This window comes from Nerophis lumbriciformis, linkage group LG04 (assembly GCF_033978685.3).
Source record: "Nerophis lumbriciformis linkage group LG04, RoL_Nlum_v2.1, whole genome shotgun sequence".
Taxonomy (NCBI): domain Eukaryota; kingdom Metazoa; phylum Chordata; class Actinopteri; order Syngnathiformes; family Syngnathidae; genus Nerophis; species Nerophis lumbriciformis.
Window position 1 is genome coordinate 22,198,588 of NC_084551.2, and position 19,612 is coordinate 22,218,199.

The 19,612-nt window shown below is 37.9% G+C and overlaps 1 protein-coding gene across 2 annotated transcripts in view; it reads left to right on the forward strand.

Annotated features, from left to right (window-relative positions):
• The window catches only part of LOC133597770 (CUB and sushi domain-containing protein 3-like), a 589,433-nt gene that overhangs the window by 123,875 nt on the left and 445,946 nt on the right, over nucleotides 1–19,612 (forward strand). For both annotated transcript variants that reach the window (XM_061950753.2, XM_061950761.2), the window contains exon 4: nucleotides 8,000–8,194. In XM_061950753.2, coding sequence (XP_061806737.1) covers nucleotides 8,000–8,194 — 195 coding nt within the window. The remainder of the gene's footprint in view (nucleotides 1–7,999; nucleotides 8,195–19,612) is intronic.

Sequence of the window (19,612 nt, forward strand, 5' to 3'; positions counted from 1 at the left end):
TCTTCCACACTGAGCTATTCGGTTCTGCGGCCTGTCACTAACCAGATCAACTGGCCATTTGTGCATGCTTGACATACAGCACGACTTGGGACAAACTGTAATGTGTTGCTAGACATGTTTCAGGGATTCTGATTTATTCTGCATTTGTGCTGCAGACGGGTTAATTGCATTAATTTTCCCCATTCATTTTCAATTGGGGAAATCCCTGGTAATTCCGAGCAATCAGGGAATTTTCAAAACCTGTACACATGCTTGCTTGAATGTCCAGGATGAGTGGAGTGTGTGGATGTTAGAACGGTTCAAATTGGTTGCGAAATGTGGGATATAGAGAGATTTGTATATTGCCAATTTATTTTTATAATGGGTAAATTCTTAGTAAACCCGGGTAATTAGGGATCTTTCTGAACCGGGAAACATGCTGGCTGGAATGCCCGGGGTGAGTGGAGTGTGTGGATGTTGTCATTTAAATTAGATGAGAAATGTGGGATATGTAGTCGATTATGTATTTCCCATTGACTGTTAATTAGGAGAAAATTACTAGAAATTCAGAGTAAACCAAGAAATTTTGGGAAAGGGAAAATATGTATCGCGTTTGATATATGGGAAGAGAATCAGGTTTAAAACATCCGTTTTAATGGGAATTCTATGGAAATTTGGGAATTTCGGGAAGACCAGGGAATATTGAAAATATTGATACTAGCACACTTGACTTAGATCATATGAAAGGGTTGGTGTTGGAATATTTTGAATCGCTTGAAAAATATTTGAATTGAGAATTGGTATTTCGGAATTCCTGGAATTTCTGAAAAATTGGGAAATTAAAAAAAAAAAAAAAAAAGGTAACTTTGTTGTCCTGATTATTTGAAATATGTTGATGGTGGAATGGTTGGATATTGGTTTAAAAATGTTAACTGTGAAAACTTTAGAAAAAAAGCTAAAAATAGATTTTGGAAAACCGGGAATTCTGGTCATTCCTGGAATTTTTTGGAACCTGGAAATGTGCTAGTTTCAATTACCAAGATGAGTGGCATGTGTTGAAAGTGTAATTTGCGGAAGTTTCCAAAAAATGCCTACTCATTTTAATGGGAAAAATGTCCCGGAAAACTGGGAGTTCTGGGAAATCTGGACATTTTTGGAAAAATGTTGAAGTCTCAACGATTCTTAAGTAGGCTGAACATTTTTAAGTTGGAACGGTGTGAATCAGATGAACAGGGATGAAGTTTTGCTGCGCAAAGAAGTGGCGGAATAAGAATAATTATGATAAAGAAAAGATGAAAAATGGTGTGGAATCTTGTGTGTGAATGATTGTCGCATTAACACAATTAAAACTCATTAACACATTACATTTCACAGCCCTGCTGGAAACGTTGAATAAGTTCTTCTTACAACGCTTCTATTTCATCTTAAGTAAATGTCTATTATTTTTTCTGAACTTAAGGTCAAGGCTATAATACAATTCTTCCATGAAATTACTTCCATTACTACGTGTTTGACAAACTCTTCGAAATGTGTGATTGAAATTAGGGATGTCCCGATCCAGGTTTTTGCACTTCCGATCCGATACCGATATTGTTTTTGCATTTCCGATCCGATACCGATACTGACCGATACTGGCCTATCCGAGCATGTATTAAAGTTTAAAGTTATTTAGCCTACATAGTTGTCAGAATCATGTTGAAAAGGGTTTTAGTACTCTTGATAACAACTAGCCAGCTGAATTAGGGGAGTTTGAATAATACACAATGGTTGGTAACAAGAAACTGACCTGTTGATTCAAGGATAAACACAAAATAGACAAAATTATACATGACAAACAGAAATGGCATCATTGAACTAGGGCTGGGCGATATGGCCTTTTTTTAATATTGCGATATTTTAAGGCCATATTGCGATACACAATATATATCTCGATATTTTGCCTTAGCCTTGAATTAACACTTGATGCATATAATCACAGCAGTATGATGATTCTATGTGTTTTGATTGATTGATTGAGACTTTTATTAGTAGGTTGCACAGTGAAGTACATATTCCGTACAATTGACCACTAAATGGTAACACCCGAATAAGTTTTTCAACTTGTTTAAGTCGGGGTCCACTTAAATTGATTCATGATACAGATATATACTATCAGATATATACTATCATCATAATACAGTCATCACACAAGATAATCACATTGAATTATTTACATTATTTATAATCCAGGGTGTGGAGCGGGGCGCCAGATGTAAGTGTCAAAAAGACAGCCAAAAGAGTTTCATATGAGAATAAATCTAAAGTTAAAATATAGGGTAGAAATGCACCCATTTGCAGCAAATGTAGTCTCGATTTTCAAAATTTTCTTTCAAGGCTTGCATGTCTACATTAAAACATTCTTCTTCATACTGCATTAATATATGCTACTTTTAAACTTTCATGCATAGAAGGAAATCACAACTAAAAAAATCACACATTTTTTCATACGGTGTTGATGTGGAAATTTTTGCCTCAGCATTTTGATGGTGTGGGCGTGTGGCACCGAATGGAGATAAGCGTCTCGACAGACGTCACAATATTTGAACAATGATGACGAAAACTGTTTTCTCTGTCGTGTCCGTGTGTCGAAAATTGTTATGCGCTTATTTTTTTATTTGATTTTGTGCGTGGCATAGATTTGCTATGCGCAGAGGACGCTTAAACAGTGTGCAATTGCACAGGCGAGCACCTTAGAGGGAGCGTTGCTCGCACGGCTGCGCTAGCATCACAGCTAACGTTAGCCATGCTGCTACCTTTCTGCTTGGGGAGGACGTTTACGTATGTGACGTATGACGTGACAGTATGTGACGTATGTCGTGACAGTATGTGACGTGTGTAAGAAGGTGCACTTGCTGTCTGTGAGAGGGAGACACAGGAAAGAGTGAGAAGAGCCTGTTGTGTAATGCCAGCAGCTAAAAGCAACTGCGTGAGAATTCACAGGCGTGTGGATGTGTTGAAGGTGTGCTAGAAAATGCGGAACGGAAATTACGGAGCAGCAGAAAAGTGGAATGTATTATTTAAATCGGTGCGTTGGAAAACACGGACCGGAGTTTTTTTTTAAACTGGATCTGGATCAGCATTTTCCCATGCCTTGCCGATACGCAATAGCGTATGTGGTACTGTCAAAATTAAAATTGCAAAACACATAGTAACGGTGAAAAAAATAAAAAATAAAATATCTGAACTCACTTTTCATCGCCGGGACAGCTGAGCTAGCTTACGGGCATTGTCTCACAAGATGTAGTTTCTCTTTAAATATCCTTCTTGAAAATGGCCTTGCAAATATATGTGTGGTCTTGTCTAATCATAAAAGATGCAGATGAGGCGTGTTGGCTGAGTTCTTAAAGTTTACTCCACAGCGTGCTCATCAATAACATCCAGCTATGTAACATTCCAGCTAATGTCTACATTCAATAAGCTAAACGGGGCTACTGGCATGCTCTTCACTACTGTGGCATGCTGGGTAATGGAGTTCTTAAATACATAGCTCATAACATCACTATATATATCTGCCTTAAGCCAGCATGAAGGCCTTACTGACAACAACTCGTGATCTGATTGGCTATCGCAACTGTCTGTTAAATGTTTGTGTCCGTTCACTAAGAGTGCACGGACGCCCGCATTGTTGATTCTGAAGGCCTGTGGCAGATTTGGAACAGCATGGCAACATAAGCTAGCTGAATTCTGATTGGATAAAAACTCTATAACCTAAAAACAACAGCGCTGGAAGGAGCATAATATGACATGAAGAGAATATAAATACATTTAGATATTTAGGGAAAGTAAATTAAAAATGAATTGTATCTTTAGTCATGATCATGATTTCTGGTCATGTTAGGCCAGCTGAGAAGACGTTGCTGGCCCTGACAGCACACCACTGTGCAAAAGTGACCGTCAAATAAATACGGAATAAAACTTGGTCTACTATTTACAGTATTTTTCATGTTTTAACAAGTGTTGTTTTTGGACATAAGCCGATAACTCCATGAGCTTTTCATTTTCCTGTAATTTTTCTTGATTGACAGCCATCAGTTTGTTATTCTTACCATGACTGTCTGCATCATATTTTACAGTGCATCTTGTAATATTTGTCAAAAATACGGCACATCTCAATCCCAGACACAATTTAGCATGAACACTGGACAACAATACCACACAGTTATAGAAGACCAGAGATCCAGCATTTTTATGGTAATAGATGTTCAAAAACAATATGCTCTGGTATTCAATTAGTGCCCCTATTATGTTTTTCTATTACATGGAGGTAATAATGTACAGATGCATCTAAATCACAGGTGTCAAACTCAAAGCCCCGGGGGACACATCATTTTCCGTGTCCCGTGGAAGCCTGGAAATAATGTGTGTCAATAAATGACTTATTCTTAATGTATTCGTTCTTTCCATATTGACAAAAACAATGGAGGTGCTGGGTCAAATTGCATATATTTTAAACTTTATTATCTGAACATGCAACATGTATTATATTATTCTTTGGTGAAAAACAAATACTTAAATATATGCTTGTCACTTGGACTTCTGATTTCAAAGCAAGTTATCCATCAAATTATACGTAACATATATACATAATATTATCAAATGAGATGATGCATTAATACATATTTACTGTTTACTGTTACAAGCGGCCCCCTGAAGGCAGCCATAACTGCGATTTGGCCCTTATTTAAAAACGAGTGAACACCTAAATCAGGGGTAGGGAACCTGTGGCTCGTTTGGTGACTGCATCTGGCTCTCAGATAAATCGTAGCTGACATTGCTTAACAGAATAAGTAGTGAATAATTCCACTGGTAATCAGTGTTAAAAATAACGTTCAAAATATAAAACATTCTTATGCATTTTAATCCATCCATCCGTTTTCTACCGCACCTGTTCAAGAAGTCGCATTAATGATAAGAAGTATTTTATTCATTATTAGTTAGCTTCAGAATAAAAATGTTATTACAAAGAATAACAGACGTGTTATACTCTAATGTTGGTGTTACTTAAAAATGCACGCATTTAGTTGTATTCAGTGTTGAAAAATATTATATGGCTCTCACGGAAATACATTTTAAAATATTTGGCTTCCATGGCTCTCAGCCAAAAAGGTTCCCAACCCCTGACCTAAATGAATCACTAGCCACCTACTACTACTACTACTTAACTAAGCATGGTTACAAGCAAACCAAACATGCAAACACTTTTTACTTGTTTCAAAACAACTTTTGCTATATGCTTTGTTCCTGTCTGTCGATATAGACGGAAATTAGCATCCTTACTATAATCCTGTAGATGTACACATCATCCTATATATTATTGTGTTAATCAGTTTACATTTCCCATTAAGATAAATAAACAATTTAAATATCTTTTGAAATAACAAAGTTTTGTTCAAAAAGACAGCTATATTTTATTGATTTAATACAGATAAACTGAAATAGTTAAATAATGCATTTCCCAATTTCTATAGTTCAATAGGTTACAGGTTATAAAACCCCTACATTTAGTATCTCATAAATTTTAAAACAGAGAGTTTAATATCGTACTGTTTCATGCTTGAATAAAAAAATATGAACTGCAAAAACGTCTTGAGTGATTAATGGAGCTCTTTGTCATAAAGGGGACCCCTAGTGATCCTAATATACAGTCAAAACACTTACTTGTGGTCCTGATCATATGTTTTGGATGTGCTTTGTTATACATTTTGCGTGCATTTTGCTCCACAGTCACATTCATAACCCGTTTTTTCAGTCTGTCTGCAAGATGTTTGTTTGTGGAGGCATTGCAAATGAAACCCCGCCCCTTCCCCTCCAAAAGTATCACAATGTTTATTTTGAAAATTTACACTGTTTAAATATATATCTTGAAGTCCATCCATCCATCCATTTTCTACCGCTTGTCACAGCTATTTTATTTTCCAGACATGATGTGAGTGTGAATATTGTCTGCCTATCTGTGTTGGCCCTGCGATGCGGTGGCGACTTGTCTAGGGTGTACCCCGCCTACCGCCTGAATGCAGCTGAGATAGGCTCCAACACCGCCCGCGACACCAAAAAGGGACAAGCGGTAGAAAATGGATGGATCAAAAATAAACTTCGAACACATTATATAGATTCACCCGGTCACAATGTTAGGTACAACTGCACACTCTCCTATCGATTCAGACCTGCATATAAAAGCTGTTTTTAGTAGCATTTATGTCACTGCATGTCGCAAGTCTGTGTTATTGTGCACTTGTCAAGATTAGATGAAAATAATACTTTATCCCCCTTTTGTGTGTTTTCTCACAGCCTGAAACAGGGCAGGAAGAGTTCCTCTGGCTCAAAGCTTTACTAAAGTTAAAGTTAAAGGGGAACATTATCACAATTTCAGAAGGGTTAAAACCATTAAAAATCAGTTCCCAGTGGCTTATTTTATTTTTCGAAGTTTTTTTCAAAATTTTACCCATCACGCAATATCCCTAAAAAAAGCTTCAAAGTGCCTGATTTTAACCATCGTTATATACACCCGTCCATTTTCCTGTGACGTCACACAGTGATGCCGATACAAACAAACATGGAACAGCAAGTTATAGCGAAATTAGCTCGGATTCAGACTCGGATTTCAGCGGCTTAAGCAATTCAACAGATTACGCATGTATTGAAACGGATGGTTGTAGTGTGGAGGCAGGTAGCGAAAATGAAATTGAAGAAGAAACTGAAGCTATTGAGCCATATCGGTTTGAACCGTATGCAAGTGAAACCGACGAAAACGACACGACAGCCAGCGACACGGGAGAAAGCGAGGACAAATTTGGCGATCTCCTTCTAACCAACGATTGGTATGTGTTTGTTTGGCATTAAAGGAAACTAACAACTATGAACTCGGTTTACAGCATATGAAATACATTTGGCAACAACATGCACTTTGAGAGTGCAGACAGCCCAGTTTTCATCAATTAATATATTCTGTAGACATACCCTCATCCGCTCTCTTTTCCTGGGGGTCTGGCGGCAGATTTCTTTGACTTTATCATTGGAAATGCATCTGCTTTGAGTGTCGCAGGATATCCACATATTCTTGCCATCTCTGTCGTAGCATAGCTTTCGTCGGTAAAGTGTGCGGAACAAACATCCAATTTCTTGCCACTTTCGCATCTTTGGGCCACTGGTGCAACTTGAATCCGTCTCTGTTCGTGTTGTTACACCCTCCGACAACACACCGACGAGGCATGATGTCTCCAAGGTACGGAAAACAGTCAAAAAAACGGAAAATAACGGAGCTGATTTGACTCGGTGTTTGTAATGTGTTTGAGAAAATGGCGGATTGCTTCCCGATGTGACGTCACAACGTGACGTCATCGCTCCGAGAGCGAATAATAGAAAGGCGTTTAATTCGCCAAAATTCGCCCATTTAGAGTTCGGAAATTGGTTAAAAAAATATATGGTCTTTTTTTCTGCAACATCAAGGTATATATTGACGCTTACATAGGTCTGGTGATAATGTTCCCCTATAAAGTACCACTGATAGTCACACACACACTAGGTGTGGTGAAATTACCCTCTGCATTAGACCCATCCCCTTGTTCCACCTCCTGGGAAGTAAGGAGAGCAGTGAGCAGCAGCGGTGGCCGCGCTCCGGAATCATTTCGTCGAATCATACGTCCACCTTGTTGTGATGTCACAACGTAGCTAGACTACAAATTTCGTGGGCAGAAGCATCCAAAATGTGTGAAAGGTCATACCAAAATGCGTGAACCTTACAATTTGATTATTTGGCATTGTTTAACATTTATAAGTCAGAAAATAAGAAACTCATGATACAGTAGGTCCCCTTTAGTTGAACGCCTGAAATAAAATACATTTTGCATCATATTAAAATGTATTCTGACACAGCCTTTGAGGGCTTGAAAGGATGCTTTGCTAACAATGAACAGTGATGTCAATGCAACCATTATGTAATAATCATCACATTGAACGTGTTTTTTCTGTCTCCATTTTTCAGAGCTCAGGAGCAGCTTTTGTGGAAACCCAGGAGTTCCATCAAAAGGCATATTAAATGGAACCCAGTTCAGCGTAGGGGCAAAAATCGGTTACAGGTGTATTTCTGGATATGTCCTGGATGGCCATTCGCTGCTCACCTGTGTCACAAATGCAGCTGGTGTGTCAGTGTGGGACTTCCCTGTGCCAATTTGCAGAGGTAAGATTGTTTTATCCCTTTTCGTATATCACCAATTCTATCAATTTGATGTGATTCCTCATTGGCAAGAGTTTGTTGTGGGATTTGATGTTTACTGTTGGTCAAAATATGTGCGCTGTACAGTTTTATGACAGTAATTTCAAGATAATTATGCAGAAAGACCACATCTGCGGTCCCCTCCAAGGTTTCTCATTGTAGCCCATTGGGTTGAGTTTTTCCTTGCCCTGACATGGGATCTGAGCCAAGTATGTTGTTGTGGCTTGTGCTGCCCTTTGAGACACTCGTGATTTAGGGCTTTATGAATAAACTTTGATTGATTGATGAAATGAAACCTGACAAATTGGGGGGCTCACTACCCACTCTAGCTGCCAGAATATCTTAAAATGTGTTTTGTGGCAATTCCAACTTTGACCACAGCATCAGTTGATATGTTGAGTGGTGCTTTCCATCATTTTCAGCCGACTGCATTGTAAAATGATTACCTGCCACTTTTCTCTCACGCAAGATCCACCCAGGAATGGGGTCATATGAATTATTTCCTACTGTATGTCTCAAAACATCTAATATATAAATATTCTTGCACAAAAAGTACAAACTGTTCATCGGAAACATTAGACAATTGCAGTTAATGCATCTAGAGATGTTTGAAATTATGGAATATCACTTGACTCCTGTGGAAAATGAGATGTAGTAGATATATAGGATCTAATGTTGTCTTAACAAAACATGATTAAATAAACGGCGATTATTGAGGTAATAGCCAGCTCTTTCCTCATTGTTGTTTTATTAAATTGAAATGTGCTGACTTGGCTCAGTGTTGCTTGGCTCAGCTTGGAGGATTGTTTTTGTTGTAGCCGTCACGACAAGGCGTACCTGAAAGCTGATGTGTCAAAGCGGTGAAATTATTCATGGCTGTGGCAGTTAAAGAAGAGACCATAAATTGGTGTACATAAATTGCAATTCCTGTAAGCTCCACATAGTAAAAGTCCCCTATTAGTTTATTTGAAAGCTTTTACTGTCAAAGAAGTACAACACGTTTGTATCTTAGAAAGTTAACACGAGTCGTTCGGCTGAAAGAAAACATTGAAATAAAATAAAGCAGAAAACGTGTCAGTTTTATAACAGATTATTCAAGAATATTTGGTTATGCCATTTGAGCACATGGGAGTCATGAAAGAGATGGTTGACTTAAGGGGAGAAGTAGGGGTCAGCTGTTGTCAATCAGATGTCACCGGAGTCTGTTTGGAAGAAGCCAGGTGCACTTTAGCCTCAATATTAAAAGAGGCCATCTCATGCACATCTCGGTGTTTTAAAAGTGAATAGCATTTTTGTAGGAAAACAAACAAACCCAAAGCCCTGTTATTAATATGGAATTTTGTGACATTCAAGTTGAACAGACTAGTAATTCAAATAATTTAGGGCTATACATTAAATTAGAACAAAATATTTAAAAAAAATTGTCATAATTATATCAGCAATGCAGACCATAGAGAACGGGAAACTTGCAAACACTTCAAATATACAAAAATACAAATATATATATATATATATATATATATATATATATATATATATATATACAGTACATACATATACTGTATATATATATATATATATATACATACAGTACAGGCCAAACGTTTGGGCACACCTTCTCATTCAAAGTGTTTTCTTTATTTTCATAAATAAAGTAAATTGTCACTGAAGGCATCAAAACTATGAATGAACACATGTGGAATTATGTACTTAATAAAAAAAAAAGGTGAGATAACTGAAAACATTTTTTATATTCTAGTTTCTTCTAAATAGCCACCGTCTGCTCTGATTACTGTTTTGCACACTCTTGGCATTCTCTCGATGAGCTTCAAGAGGTCACCTGAAATGGTTTTCACTTCACAGGTGTCATAGTTTTACCCGTCAGTCCCTGGGACTCACTATATTAAAAACCTGTCTATATCTCTAATATATTTTGCGTGTCCACCTTATTTGTCCTTTTATGAACGTACCAACACACACCAGGACATGTGCTAGGGCGGCTTTATCTGTTGACTTATCCAGCTCGTATGAGCTGTTATAGCTGTTTTAAAACATCCCCTCCCATATAAATGATGCACATGCAGTGTTTGATGATGGTATGATCTCTATAGTTTTTTTTTGGCTTTAATCGGAGGGAAACTGCACTGTTTTTGGAATTCCGGCCATTGAACACATGTCTTTCTCTTTTCTGTGTGTTGTAAATGGCAAAAAACAGCTAGCAAGAGGTGGCTTTTGTTAATAGACTATTTTCCTTCTTAAAGCAGAGTGGAATGCACAGGGAGTCTACCTCTCTATTAACTTTGTTCTTTTCAAGGACACAACACCATGTGTTTGTATCTTTTTAAATACACACACATAATATCTTATTTGGTTTGGGTGGTGAGAAGAGATGCCAGGTACAAGACATAGCAAGAGTGAACAAATGTGTGTGTCCAATAAACACACTTATGTTAACTTTCACTGAACAACGCCGGAACAACTCCACCGGGAGGGTTCGGTTAGCAAGGACGACAAAAATATGTGAGCAGAGAGACAACCGAGGGACAAACTTCCCAAGCTCGGTCTTCTCTCCATCGCTGCTATTACAAATGTTTGTACTTACTCCATGTGTAGAATAAATTGTTAAACTTAAATTCTACTCTCCTATTCAGATAGCCAATAGAACAAAATAATCTGGGAAGACTTCGCCATTTAGAAGGGAAGAACCTTGAGGTAATGGGGAGTCATCTATTCTGCCTTTAAAAACATCCAAAAACTGTCAAACAACGCTCAATGTTCATGCCGTGACCTACCTATTAACCAAGCTATAACCATATTGTTGTTGCAGGAGCTAACACTACTACTTAATTACTATTCTGACATACTGTAGGAACGCAGTGCCTTGCTTTTTACAATTCAGGGGAGATTTTTAAAAATTTTTTTTTTTTTTTTTTTTTAATAAAGAAATACAATCATGTGTGCTTACAGACTGTATCCTTGCAGACTGTATTGATATACATTGATATATAGTGTATATATTCTGTTTTTATGTAGATTTAATAAACAAATAAAATTTAAAAAAAATGATGTAGACCACAAGGACGTGGTAAAAAAAATCTAATCATTATATGACTCTTTAAGTACCTGCACATATACTAGTCTGTGCGTCCAGTTAAGAAACTATTAAATTGAGTAGTCATACCTCGGAAATTGCACTAATTACTAATACCCACCACAAGAGAAGGCCAGCTCTACTTTAGCACACATACATATTTGTTCATAGAATGCACACAGAACAACGAACAACTTGCAGTGTGCAGGCGTTGTCTACAAGACGAGGTGTTCAAGTACACTGTGTAACTTTCAGACACCAATGTACTCTAGTCATGCTGTTTTTAATTTTTATTCAGATGGCCCAAATGACAATTTTGGGAACCTAGGCTCAATGCCAAAGCCAAAATCCTTTAAATGTATGGCAGCTAAAATGTGTCCGCTCAGCAGAGAGAAATAAAATCTTTCTGAAGATTTGGCACATTATTCATTTGGCCCTGGAACATGTGCAGCTGAAATATTTACTATCAGGCTTTTTGTCTTGCTCGGCTCCATTAAGCTTCTGTCAGGAACGTTTCAGCCATTCAGTTTTTGGTCTGCAGTAAATATGGCATCCTATGCTGTTGACATTGACCTACACTAATAGTTGATTATTGATTACTATGATGTGCTTTGCTCTCTCGCTGCTTGATAGTGATACTTTTGCATTTCAAACCTTCACTATTTAATTTTTTCACCAGAAAGTAGCCTACCTTATTGTTTCATCCATTAGCATGCTATTCAGACGATGTAAAAAAAACAAAAAAACAACTCACACTGAAAAACATTGACCTGTCAAGAAGCCTAAAGTACACTCAAAGGTCAGTGCCTCTGTTGTTCTTATTCAGGGCTTTAAGTTTGAAAACTTTGAATATTCACACTTTCCCAAGTTAATGGGGCTTGGGCATTTTGTTTGATGAAGGATGGCAGAGGGGTTAGTGCATCTGCCTCACAATACGAAGGTCCTGAGTAGTCTTGGGTTCAATCCCGGGCTCGGGATCTTTCTGTGTGGAGTTTGCATGTTCTCCCCGTGACTGCGTGGGTTCCCTCCGGGTACTCCGGCTTCCTCCCACTTCCAAAGACATGCACCTGGGGATAAGTTGATTGGCAACACTAAATTGGCCCTAGTGTGTGAATGTGAGTGTGAATGTTGTCTGTCTATCTGTGTTGGCCCTGCGATGAGGTGGCGACTTGTCCAGGGTGTACCCCGCCTTCCGCCCGATTGTAGCTGAGATAGGCTCCAGCGCCCCCCGCGACCCCAAAGGGAATAAGCGGTAGAAAATGGATGGATGGAAGGAAAAACTCGAATAGAAACTTGTATTACTTGAGACCGATTTTGGTGTTGAGACCCCTTTCTGTAGGGTCTGCATCTCGTCTGACAAATTAAGTATTTGAACTTGCTTTTGTTACAGAGTTAGACATAGTGGATTCAATCTCAGCTAATACCACAATGACATCATCTATACATTTTGCAGTTTGGATGGTATATGAAAGTTGTGTTGATTATGAATCAAGATTTGTGAGACGGATCAGCAAATACTTTGTTTCCACCTGCAATTCTGACACTGCCAGTGCACTATCCTTCTAAAGCTATAAACCATGGCAAAGTCTGCACAATTACCTTCTGCCTCCTCAGCACTAGTGGAGAGGTTTTATGAGCGGCACACACTGAACCCTTTCACACAGGCTTCATCCCTTTTTCCCCTGATGACTTGGCAATGACAAATGTGTTGACTGTCCCACAAAAACTCGAAAAACACTGTCAGTAAACAAAAAGTCAAAATATTAGGTTTTGTTTCGGTTTAAGTTAAACAAAACAGTTGTGCTTATTGGAAATTAGAAATCCACGATGGACAAAGGGGGTGTACTTGGTGCTGTTTCCCTAGATGTGAGGAGGGCATTTGATACCACCAGTCATGATGGCCTCATCTCAAAACGGTCACGGTTCAATTTCTCACCTGATGCTATACATTGGATAAAGTTATATTTAGATCATAGAACACAAGCGGACAATACAATACAAAACTTGTATTGTCCTGTCATTGTAATAATGATATACAGAACGGTAGGTGTGCCGCAGGGTTAAATCCTGGGGCCACTCTTATTTAATCTCTTAATCAGAGCTATTGGCCCTAGTGTGTGAATGTGAGTGTGAATGTTGTCTGTTTATCTGTGTTGGCCCTGTGATGAGTTGGCGACTTGTCCAGGGTGTACCCCGCCTTCCGCCCGAATGCAGCTGAGATAGGCTCCAGCAACCCCCGCGACCCCAAAAGGGACAAGCGGTAGGAAATGGATGGATGGATGGTGTTGTTCATGGTGCATTTAAGGAGGAACTTCACCCTTTTTTTGGAATTTTGCTTATCCTTCACAATCATTATGCAAGACATGACGACAAATTAATTTGTTCATGCATTCTAAATATTAAATAAATGCGATCAAAAGTCTGCTTACAATGGAGCCTATGAGAGCCGTTCAATTCTGCCTATAGAGCCCCTAAAAAAACATCCAAACACCTCCATTAGGGTTTTATATACATGATGTAAGTATATATGTAATGTAGTAATGGGCACATTTATAATAAGATGTAATATTTTCAAATTTTTAGCATCTTAAGCATACGCGGCACATTAATTTAGAAAACGCATCACATTTGCTTTTTTTTTGTTCATCACTGATTTCTGCTCACTGCAGACTTTGAGAGCCAACAAACATAATAAAACATCACTTACTGTACAACGGCTGCTGTAATTAGGATGCCGACTGATAGAATCTTGTTGTTTTCCCATTTAGATGAAAAATGTCTCATAATCCTCACAAAAAAAATGGGGTGGGGGGGAACAAGTGCTTTTCGTGTCGTCCTCGCCAGTTCAAGGTACTATATGGCTGTCAACGTGTCCCAACTTTTCAGATTATGTCAACAGCCTTCTTCTGTCCAGGTGAGGGACATGATTTATAATTGACAATAAACACACAGGAAGCAGGGAAACGAGGAAGCATCTCATCAGTCGATGATGTAAACATCGACACACAGGACGTGATCACGGCGCCGCTATAAATAGTTTGTCTGCGTTAGCACTTTTAATAACAATATCACTAATACTTGGTTAATATTCAAGTCACGAAATGTAAATGGAGTATTGTTGTCACTTTTTGAATGGTTATCGGTTTTTATGGGCAGAATAGTGGAGCTCCCATTGGCTCCGCTGGAAGCAAACTTTTATTTACATTTGGAAAAAAAAGCGAACTTTGTGATGCTTTTTTTGAAACTATGCTTAAAATGAGCAAAATACGTAAATATTAGATGTTATTATAAATCTGCCTGTGAATACATTGTATAAATATACTTACATAATGTACATTAATGATTGTGAACAATAGGCCAAATTCCAAAAAAGTGCACTTCCCCTTTAAAGCACAATGTGTAGTGCTTCTGCTGAATGTTGCCGTAGGTGTGCGTAAGATATTAATGAATAGTTTAACAATTTTAAGTAGGCTATTAATGAATTGTTGTTATTGCATTGTGTTTGCTGCTGGCAATCTACATCTTGCCCAGGACCTATGGTTGGAAACTGGCTTTGTAGCTAAAACTGGCGCATTTACAGCAGTGTTGATTAATGTGCATTGTTCCTATCTAAATAAAGTAATACAATACAAAATAAAAATAAATTGCCCCTTAGTTGCGTAGGATGAATTTACACTAGAGTCCAAAGGATGCAATTACATTTTTCTTAAATTTTTTTAGCCAAGCATCAGGGCAGGAAAAGCTGAAAATCTGCAAATGACTGCAGTGCATTCAGACCCATCAGAAAGTGCTGATTGTGAGACCACAAATTGTAAATTTTAGGTCACAGAATGTTGAAGTAGCCAATAACTTTCCCAGCGAGTTTGTGTTTTTTTGTTTGGTAACTACCTATTTCTGATTATACTTTGTGGTGAGTTGCAGTTTAGTTTATTTAAACATTCTTACAGGATTGGTTGGTTGGTTGAAATGTATTTCGAACATGTATCATATGTATCAATATGATACATCACATATTTTACATATTTTCATTTTTCTTTACAACATTTCCAAAACAAAGTAGGAAGAAGCAAAGGTTATTTAATCCTCCCCCTTTTTTACCTCGAAGCAATTAGTGACACATATGCAGTGATGGGCAATGAAGTAAGCTAAGCTACAAGTTCCTCTCGATTAAATGTAGCTAAGCTACAGGGGAAGCTATCCCCAGAGAATTGTAGCAAGCTACATTACAAGCTACACGACAAAAGTAGCTTGTTACATCAAAGCCACATTCAACGGCATTTCTATCTATGGGTCCACATGTATATTATCAATGACAATGTAACTGAGAGTGTACAAATGGACCCAATATGGGTCCATTACTATTAACTATCTGTCATTTAGTTGGGGACACCCTACAACTACCTCTAGGGGTCCCCGCACCCCACTGTATGTATTTTATTTTAGTTAGGCTTTTCTTTGGCCCATCCCTTTAACGATATTCATTTTCTCTACCTACAGTAAAAAAAACATCAATCTATATCTTGACAAACAAAACAAAACAATGACTTATGAGTTGTTTAGGATCAGTTGGTAATAGTTATGTGCAGGCAAACTTTTCCTGAACGCAACTCAACTTAATGTGTGTTCCTAAACTTTTGTTGGACGTCTTAAATGAAGAGAGCAGTTATGATTTGGGTTACAGAGTTAAACAACTAAAAACTAAAGTTTTGGGCATTGTTTTTTCTATACCGGGGGTCGGCAACCCGCGGCTGGCTCTTTAGCGCCGCCCTAGTGGCTCTCTGGAGCTTTTTCAAAAATGTATGAAAAATGGAAAAAGATGAGGGGGAAAAAAATTGTTTTTTTGTTTTAATATGGTTTCTGTAGGAGGACAAACATGACACAAACCTCCCTAATTGTTATGAATCACACTGTTTATATTAAACATGCTTCACTGATTCGAGTATTTGGCGAGCGCCGTTTTGTCCTACTAATTTTGTCGGCCCTTGAACTCACCGTAGTTTGTTTACATGTATAACTTTCTCCGACTCTCCAGGACGTGTTTTATGCCACTTCTTTTTCTGTCTCATTTTGTCCACCAACCCCAAAAGGGAATAAGCGGTAGAAAATGGATGGATGGATTTTGTCCACCAAACTTTTAACGTTGTGCATGAATGCACAAAGGTGAGTTTTGTTGATGTTATTGACTTGTATGGAGTGCTAATCAGACATATTTGGTCACTGCATGACTGCAAGCTAATCGATGCTAACATACTATTTAGGCTAGCTATATGTAAATATTATATCATTATGCCTCATTTGTAGGTATGTTTGAGGTCATTTAGCTTCCTTTAAGTGCTCTTAATTCAATTTATATCTCATGACACACTATCTGTATGTAATATGGCTTTTAATTTTTTGCGGCTCCAGACAGATTTGTTTTTGTATTTTTGGTCCAATATGGCTCTTTCAACATTTTGGGTTGCCGACCCCTGCTCTATACGCATACATTTGTCTAATTATGGCCAAAGACACACATTATTGTGGGTCTCCTGGACGTCATCTTCATCACTAAAGGACAATCTAATCCCTCTGCCATTTTCAAGTATGTTTTTTTTGAGTGGTCAGCTTGAAGCATCCCTCTGTCTCCGACTCTCTCGCCATCATGTGACATGAGTGGGTGACTGTTATGATTTTGCTTACTAGTTTTGATGACCTGCTTTTTTGCTGAAAACAAAGTTTTGTTGTACTTGTGCAATGACAATAAAGACCTATCTATCTATCTATCTATCTATCTATCTATCTATCTATCTATCTATCTATCTATCTATCTATCTATCTATCTATCTATCTATCTATCTATCTATCTATCTATCTATCTATCTATCTATCTATCTTATCTTGCCTCTGATTGTCCAGTCCGTAATGTTTCGCCCTAACCATAGCCAATTGTGACTCAACATACGAACACCAACCATTCATCATGGATTTTCTCCATATGAATGGATGTTCTCATTCATCAAGGTCATTGTAGTTTCTATATTGTTTATTGTTTATTGAATGGATCCCCATTAGCTGACGCCAAGGCTACTGCTAGTCTTCCTGGGGTCCATATAGGAGCATACAAAATGAAAAATGCAAAGAATACATGCAATAACAGACATTATACAATGGAAAAATACAACATAAGATAAAAAGCTAGTTAAAACCAGTATTAAAAATTCTCGTCATGTGGGCAGCTGCAATAGGTGTATCTTCAAAGCTGTCTTGAATGACAATTTACTTTGTGAGAGATTAATGTGAGATGGCAACCCATTCCAAAATGATGTACATCTATACATGACTGTATGTTTGAGGAGATTGGTCCTGGGAGCAGGAAGTGCCAAATAGCCATTGCTGGCATTCCTAGTGTCATGAATATGTGTATTAGTTGATTTTAAAAACTGTTTGTAAAAGTAATCTGGTGATTGATCTAAAATGATAGTTCTAAAGAACATAATGAGACTACAATGCATCTTTTGTTCAACAGACAACCAGGACAGGCGTGAATGCATAAATGCAATATTAGTGTGCAAAGAACATTTAAGTAGCAGTCTAGCCGCTCTGTTCTGAACAAGTTGCAGTTTGTTCAGGTCAGACTTAGTCGTAGCGGACCATATTATAGGACAGTAATGAAGATGACAGAAAACCAAGGACTGTATGACTTGAGCCATTGTTGAGGATGTCAAGAAGGTGGAGCACTTCCTGACCATGGCTAAACCTCTTCCCATTCTCATTGAAATACCATTAATATGATCAGACCATGACAGTTGACTGTCTAATAGCACACCAAGCAATTTTGCTTTTTTGACCTGCTCAATACGTATGTCTGACATTAAAATATGAAGCTGTGGGTCATCAACAAGCATATGCCTGGATCCAAAAAGAATGCTTTTTGTTTTGTCAATATTCACAACAAGTTTACTATCATTTACCCAGCGGGACACTGTCTCCAGGTCCTGATTTAAGTTGTTTTCTAGGTCATTTAAGGTAGAGGCAGTACTGTATAGAGTTGTGTCATCTGCATACATAACCATATTGGTGTTTGTTGTAACATAAGGAAGATCATTAGTAAAAATAATAAAAAGTAAAGGACCTAAGCAGCTTCCTTGAGGCACGCCGCAGTAATTGTACTTGCGTTCAGATAGGCTACCATTAAAACACACTCTCTGTGATCTTGCTGATAGATAGCTCAACATCCAAGAAAGTGACATACTATTAAAACCATATTTTCTCAGTTTGGAGATCATTATGTTGTGATCTATGACATCGAATGCCGCACTAAAGTCAATCAGGACAGTACCAACCATCTTCTTGACGTCCATTTGTGACAGCCAGTCATCAGTCAGCTGAGCTAGAGCAGTAGATGTTGAGTGACCTTGCCTATAAGCATGCTGGGAACCCGACATCAGTTTGTTGTAGGTAAAGTAATCTTGAATTTGTTTGAAAACAACTTTTTCCATCAATTTACTAAGAACAGGAAGTATGCTTATTGGTCTACTATTTATACCAGTAAAATCTTTATTTTTGTCCTTGGGTAGAGGGATGACCTTAGCCTCCTTCCAAACCCCAGGAAAGACTCCATATCTTAATGATTTATTAAATATATGACAAATCGGAGTTGATACATGGCATGCCGCAATTCTTAACAATTTGCCATCTAGCATGTCCGTCCCAGCAGGTTTATCAGATGGCAGTGATAACAACAATTTCTCAATATCAGAACTACTAACTGGTACAAAATCGAACCTGCAGTTTTTACCCTTCATTATATGATTTTCAATTAATGTGCATGAGGAGGAGCCATCAGAAGGCGTCATATTCACTCTCAGATTTTCCACCTTGTTTGTGAAGTAATTATTAAAATATGTGGCAATTTCCATTGGCTTAGTCAGGTAAGCTCCATCAACTTCTATATACGAATTTGTTTTACATGATGCTGATCTTCCCATTATTTGATTTAAAATTTTCCACAATTGTTTTCCATCATGTCTAAAGTCATAGATCTTTGTCTGATAATATACCTTTTTATTACTTCTATTTATTTTAGTTACACGATTTCTTAATTTACGATAGATCATTGCATCAGAAAGTAGACCAGAAGAGTCTGCCAACTTTTTAGCCTGGTTACGTTGCTTCATAAGTGCTTTGAGCTCATTCCCTAACCAAGGGGCGCCATTTGCCTTGACAGTTGTTTTCCTGACAGGAGCATGCTTATCTACAATCTGCAAAAATAACTTCATGAATGTGCTCAAAGCCGCTTCGGGATCCTCCTC